At 45.1% G+C, this 6867-nt stretch overlaps 1 protein-coding gene across 1 annotated transcript; it reads right to left on the bottom strand.

The window, feature by feature from the left end:
• Nucleotides 1-417: 417 nt before the first annotated feature.
• Nucleotides 418-5695, bottom strand: LOC127693484 (T-cell-specific guanine nucleotide triphosphate-binding protein 2-like). Its single transcript, XM_052194384.1, has 2 exons — nucleotides 5455-5695; nucleotides 418-1932 (listed from the first exon to the last, which is right to left on the bottom strand). Exon 2 carries the CDS (start codon nucleotides 1912-1914, stop codon nucleotides 670-672), a length of 1245 nt encoding a protein of 414 aa, XP_052050344.1. The 5' UTR covers nucleotides 1915-1932; nucleotides 5455-5695; the 3' UTR covers nucleotides 418-669.
• Nucleotides 5696-6867: the final 1172 nt, after the last annotated feature.

Genomic DNA, 6867 nt, shown 5'->3' with positions numbered 1-6867 from the left:
ACCACATGGTGGCTCACAACCATCTGTGATGGGATATGACTCCCTCTTCTGGTATGTCTGAAGACATCCACCGTGTACTTACATATCATAGTAAATAAATCTTTTTTTAAAAAATGCCTTAATGACAAAGCACCAATACTACTGTGGTCACCAAAGAACCTGGATTAGGTTAGTTCATGGGGTTATTAGTGATAATTGTTAACTTGACAACATCTAAAATCTCCTAGGATACCCAGTTCTGGGTTAAACTGTGTTTGCCTATAGTGTATAGGGTACCAGATGCCCTTGTTTCAAAAACCCCTCTTAGCAATGTAACAAACAGAGCTGCCTGTGAGAACACAGAGGTCACTTTCCCAGGAGAAAAAGATCCAGGATTCATTTGAGGAGAAAAATGCAAACAGATTCCACATCATGTGTTTTTTTTTTTAAACATATGATTTTAATGGAAGTGAACTTTGCTAAGTATTTGCACAATATTGAAGACTCTTTGTTTTCTAATAGTACAGCGTGATTAAGCACTTGCCATGGTGAGCTTCTGGCTTAAGAAAAGGAAAAGGAGGAATCCACTGGCCCTCCACTGAGACGTTTTTCACCTCAGGAGTAGGCTATGAGTCAGTAGGTAAAGCTAAGAGTAAACACTGATTGAAACTTGTGGCTCATTTTTTCCCATTATTCCCAGTAGACAAGGGGCTTAGATATATATTGTCCCACCTTATTCTCAAAAAGTTCTTTATTATTCAGAAGAGCGATGGCATCATTGGCTGCAGTATCAAGAAAGAGATTCTGCAAATAATAAGCCCTCTGATAGTAAACGACTGTAGCGACTGGTCCACCGGTAACTGAAGAAATTTGTTTGATATATTTAGATAGTTTTTCTTCTAAGGACTCATCATTGCTTTCTGCAAACAAATGAGGAAATCGAAGGTGTACCTTGAAGTGATTCACAGACATGTTATAATCCTTGGCAATGTTTTCCAGTGAGGCATCATCCAGCCCAAAGTAAGACCTGTAGAGATGGAATGTCTCTTCCAGATCCTCTATGTCCTCACTGATCATGCCACCAAGTGGAATGGTGGCTATTGCTCCAGCCTTTATGGCCTCTAGGAAGACTTTTTGCTTCAGGGAATCTCTCTTGTAGTTAATGGTGGCCTCAGTAAGACTTTGCAAACATAGTGAGAAGATGTGGCGCTTGTGGGCTGGGAGATCCTGTAGGAGTTTGGTTTCCAGCTCTGGGAAGTCATAGTCTGACATGTCAAAGTTAGAGACTAAGAAGACTGGAGGCTGACTGAAGAGAACCTTCTGAAGATGCTCTGAACAATCATTTCGAATTTTTTCGAGGACCTTCCCCTTATTGAAAGTCTTAGGCTTACTCTTCTGTTCATTACCTAAGTCATTGTCTATCTTGGTTCTGACAAAGTAGAAATTCATCTCCATCTCTGCAATGGCTTTGGCCAGTTGTGCATCATTTTCTTTGAAACGTGTAGCCGAAATGATAATGAAGAAGTCGTACTCACCAAACTTCATTTCTGTTAGGTAGTTTTGTGGTGTGAAGGTGGTGGACCCAATGCCAGGCAGGTCCCATATTGTCACGTTTGGAAGCTTTGTGTGTGGGTATGGAGTTCTCTCCATGGTTGTCTCTACCACCCCAGTGGGGGCTGCACTGTCTTCTTCCTGCCCCACCCCCCTCAGGGCATTGATGAAAGTGGACTTCCCTGTGCCTGTTTCCCCTGTCACAGCTATGTTCAGAGGAGCGCTCTCAATGCCTCTCAGTGCATTTTCGATTACAGAAACAGCTTCCTGAAGCTGATTTTTCTCTATGTAAGCCTTAATCAGGGCGATGGCTTCCTCATCGATGATTTTGCTTTCCCTCTTAAAATTATTAAAGAATGCATCAAAGCCGGAAGCCCAAGCCATGGTTCTATATGGCAGAAGCTGAAAAGAGAAGAGAGGGGAGAAATGCTAATCATTAATTAAAGCAGGACAAAGCCTTGCTGCTTGCTCTTACATAAAGCAGGACCCTCCCCTACCCCACATGAGAGTCAGTATTGCCTTTCCTCTTTTCTCTCAATTGTTGCTTCTATTGCTGACTTGGATAGAACAAGTCCCCTTGTTCAGGTTTTGCTTTCTCCTAAAAATTTTCCTCACACTGCTCTAAATTAGACTCCACTTACTCTGTGCAGTGACCCACTTCAGACTTTATTATCAGTTTAAAGTCTTCTTTAAATTCCTTTATATTCACTAAAATGAACCCATACATGGCATCAGCTCTAAAAGGACAGAACAGTACATTCAATGTAAAAGAAGCAATACTTCTCCTGGCTGGGTCTTCAACCTTATGTGAACCCTTTACTAAGGTGTCCGGAGGTCCTCTGGAACTCTGGCCTCATTGTGTGGTTATCTTATAATGAGGGAATGACAAAGGACAAGGAGTGGAAAGACTGATTTGAAAAGGATGTCCAACTAAGTGCAAGTTCCCCTTTGTGTCTTAGTAGAAGTGGGACATGGTCTCTGTGGTAGGCAGACTGTTAAGAGGACACAGTGATCCCTGCTTTCTGCTGTTCAGAAGTTCAAGTCGTATGCTCCCCAGGGTACTATGTTCTCTGGGTTGATGAGATCGGAAATGAAGACAAACTAAGGATCAGAGCTTCCCCAAGAGATTGTGCATACAGTGAACACAGCCAGCACTGAATGGTATATTCTGGGAGAACTCTGACAAGCATCCTGTGTAATGTAGTCCAGATTTTTAAGGTAATAACATTTCTTGAAATCACACTGGCTCAGATACTCCAGAAAATGCAAGAATTAACTTGGAGAAAGAGTTAAAACAAAACTATGGAAAAAGACTACATTGGGAATCACTATTTCATATTTGCCTAAATTATTTATAGTATGTATAGGAATATATGCCTACATACGAATATACTTTACATGAAGTCATGACACTTCCTATGGTTGAGAATGCCTTCCCTATGAGCCACAGAGTAACAGAAACTTCATCATCAGGCACACACTTCTTTTGAGTTGTCTGTCAGTAGTGTACATGAAACTCCCCAAATACATGCTACTGCTGTTGCCCTTCTTGGGGCCTCAAAAGTTGAAGGTCCCTTTTCTGAAGACACCACATACTTCAGATCCAGAACTTGGAGAAATCAAGCTGAATCTGACCCAGAAGTCTTCCCCTGAGGTCTAGCTTTCATAATATTAGACAGTGCTATAATGTTGCCAAGGGAGTAATAACCTGTCCAGCTGTGACACCTATGAAACACAATAATGATCATCACATTGCGATAACTGTAAAGGTGCAATTGTGGCATTTATGTGTTGGTTATAAGACACCATTGTCTAGTTTGACTTCAGGCTGTCTGAACAGGAAGAAAATCGTGCCTGATAACTGGAAACCTAACCAGCTATATGTGTCTAGTGCAGTCATAGGTCTCAGAAGAGAACCCATATAATTCCTAACTGCTTCTCAGTGCTTAACTTTGAACCCACAGGTATGTGGGACTCTCACTCTCTAGCCATCAAAGATGCTCCTTTTCCCAGCAGTCAGGGATCACCTCAGAAAGCCACAACTAGTCATAATGCAGAGAACCACTGACTGTGTGGTGCTCAGCCCCAGTTGATATATCACAACATAAGCCTTACACCTAAGACAGGCAACACTGCCGAAGAGGGTGCAGAAAGACCACAAGAGTCAAAACACCAGAGAGTCTGCTCCAAGACTGAGCCTTCTAGATATGACCAGAATGATACCTGAGAAATCTCAACAATGTGGCCATTAAACAGACCTGAACACTGTCAGTTGATGTGCCATTGTGGATGTGGGAAGCTGTATAGGTTGTCACACGTAGGTGAAGAATCACACGCAGTAAAAAGCTACAGAGAGGCAGTTAGTCTTACCCAGAGATAAGCTCCCTAAATTATTCCCTAAGTTATTTAGCCCCTATGTTCAGCCCTAATATCTGACTGCCTGTCTGTCTGTCCATCTGCTCCCCTGTTCATTTACCTATCTATTTATCCTATCTTGTCTATCTGTATAGCTCTATATAGAAGCTACACTAAATGTACTCAGCAGATTGAGTTTATGTATTTGCTTATAGGAATATCTCAGTAATAAAGAATTAGAGACCATAAATTAAAAACACAATGGGAAGCAAGCCAACCTTTCTGTCTACCACCCACCCACCCAGCCCTCAATGCCTTAGAGACTTTAGAGCTCTCAACCTGCAATGCCTGATAGGCCCCTTACCTACCCACTGCCTAGCTGTCAGAGTCACCAGATGTCCACCCACCCACTTCCCCAGGGCAATTAGCATTCACACTGTTGGGTCTTAAGACACCCAAGTTAACCTGACCTTTGCTGACTATACCACACATCACAGATTTTTTTTAACAAGTTAATTATTTTATTTATTTACATTCCAGGTGTTGGCTCCACTTCCAGTCACCCCTTCCGGAGTCTTCACTCCACTCCCCCTCCCCTTTGCCTCTGAGAGGGTGCCCTACCCCCAGGCATTGCCCTTCCCTGGGGCATCAAGTCTCTAAAGGATTAGGTGCATCCTGTCCCACTGAGGCCAGACAAGGCAGTCCTCTGCTACCTATGTGCTGAATAGGTGAGAGTGGGAGGTGGGGGGTGGGGGATGGGGGTGAGGGTGGGGAACTTTGACCAGGCCCAAATATGCTCTTTGGTTGGTGGTTTAGAGATTAAAAATTACATTAAAATGGTGGTTGAGGCTAGAGATTAAAAATTCATTGAATCAAATGCTCAATGGAAAGACTCACCACAGAGTGGATCATATGGAGGAGAGGTTATCAGGAGTTAAAGACAATATAGAGGGATTTTCCTAGCAAAAAAATGTCCCTAAATTTAGGGACAGAAAAAGCACATCCAGATAGATACAAGAAGCATGTAGAACTCTAGATACACAGGGCAGAAAAAGAAACTCCTGAAGTCATACTATAGTGAAAATCCTGAATGCACAGAGCAAATTGTTTTGCGAACTGCAAGAGAACAACAGGAAGAAATACAAAATAAGCCTTGCAGAGTAACAAGTGACCGAGGGCAGAAGAATCTTTGAAATCCAGAGGGCCTACCATGACCTGCCAGAGCTTGTCTGTGGCTGTTTCTGATCTGGGATTTTATCTCCATGGGGCAAATGAAGAGCCTACAGCATGGACTCCAGGGGCATCTGGGAATCCCAACCTGGCATCTTTCTCCAAGCTTGACTGCTGCAGAAGACGGGCAAGGCCCACAACACACAGGTGGAGGAAGAGGCTGCCTTCTCTACTTTGGGATGCTCTGTGGCCCAGAAGATGGCTAATGAAGGATACTCCTGTGCCCAGGATGCTCCCTGAGGTCAGAGCCCCGAGCTCTCCTGTCCTGTGTCAGGACGCCACTCCTCATGTTAACACACATCTTGGGTTATCGAACAAGCTGAACCTAGACACCCTTACCTCAGCAGTGGTGACCTTGATCTGGTGGCAATAACACTTCTGTGAATGCTCGCCTCTCAGAAAAGGTCTTTATCTAAAGCTGGAATTCAGATTCAGGATGTGGAGTTCTGGTGTCCCAGGAAAAACTGCACAAAGCAAGGAGGAGGTCGTGGGATGGACAGTCTGCTCTCCCTCAGTTTCTTTGTCCTTGCTGGTCCACCAAGCACAGCCCTTGCTCTCTAAAACTTTGACCAGGATCTAAGTCCTATTTATCTAAACCACGGGGGTGGGGGTGGGGGGGCAAGGGGGGGTGCGGCTGTAGTCAGAGTAGGTTTCAGTTTCTATTACTGGAAATGGCTAGTTTGTAGGAATCAAATGGCAACTCTATTGAGTTTTATAAAAAGACATAACCAGGAATATGTTTGGTAGAGGTGCAGCATGGTGTATGGGGGAGAGGATGCTTCTGTGGGCCCATGCAGAGGCATTCCTTCCTGGTGAAGTACCAGCCACAGGAATAGAATAGAGTTTATTTAAGGCATGGGGAGGGGAGTCAGGAAGGGGGGAGAGAGACACACACACACAGAGGGAAAGGGGGGAAGGAGGGGAGGGGAGGGGAGATGGAGGGCAGGGGAGGGGAGGGAGAGGGGAGATGGGAGGGGAGGGGAGAGGGGAGGGGAGGGAGCAAGGAGGGGAGAGGAGAGGGGAAGGGAGGGAAGGGGAGAGGGGAGAGGAGGAGAGAGGGGAGCAGAGAGGGGAGGGGAGAGGAGGGAAGAGGGGAAAGGAGGGGAGGGAGAGGAGAGGAGAGGAGGGGAGAGGAGAGGAGGGGAGGGGAGGGGAGGGGAGGGAGAGGAGAGGAGGGAAGGCTGGCCATGGTGAGAAGTAGGGAGGGGAATGGGGAGAGAAGGGACAGAGAGGGAAGAGAGTAAGAAGGTAAGAGAGTAAGTAAGAAAGTGAGGTGTGTGTGTGTGTGTGTGTGCGTGAAACAGCCTCTTATAATAAATTGGGCATATATGGCTCTTGCCAGGTAACTGTGGGGCAAAGCCTAGAAGAAATACGCTACTCCATATATTCTCCTTTAGATAAGGTCTCCTTTAGATGGGTCAAGTTGTTTGAAGTTTAACAGAAGGCCTTACTAAGTCTGAGGGGTAACCCTTTTAGCACAGTTCACGGTAGACACTCTTGCATGGATGGCTAAGGCACCTGCTGGACCTCAGCTACAGAATCAAGTCTTGCCAGATCTTACTGGTCCACACCCAGCCGTTACTCTCTTCACTTTTCTGCCTGGATCTGAGCTCAATTTATCTAAACCACCCAAGGGGGCAGGGGAGGGGGGGCTGTAGGTTTCAGTTTCTATTCCTGGAAATGGCTAGTCTGTAAGAATCAAGCGGTAACTCCCAAACTGACCTTTAGATAAGGTCACAAAGGAGCTAAGCT

This window comes from Apodemus sylvaticus, chromosome 10, assembly GCF_947179515.1.
Source record: "Apodemus sylvaticus chromosome 10, mApoSyl1.1, whole genome shotgun sequence".
In the NCBI taxonomy this organism is placed as follows: Eukaryota; Metazoa; Chordata; class Mammalia; order Rodentia; family Muridae; genus Apodemus; species Apodemus sylvaticus.
Note: the sequence above shows the minus strand (reverse complement) of the source record. Positions and strands in the feature narration are given on the sequence as shown.

Coding starts and splice junctions, on each gene's coding strand:
- LOC127693484 (XM_052194384.1), bottom strand. CDS start 1,914: ATGGCTTGGGCTTCCGGCTTTGATGCATTCTTTAATAATTTTAAGAGG.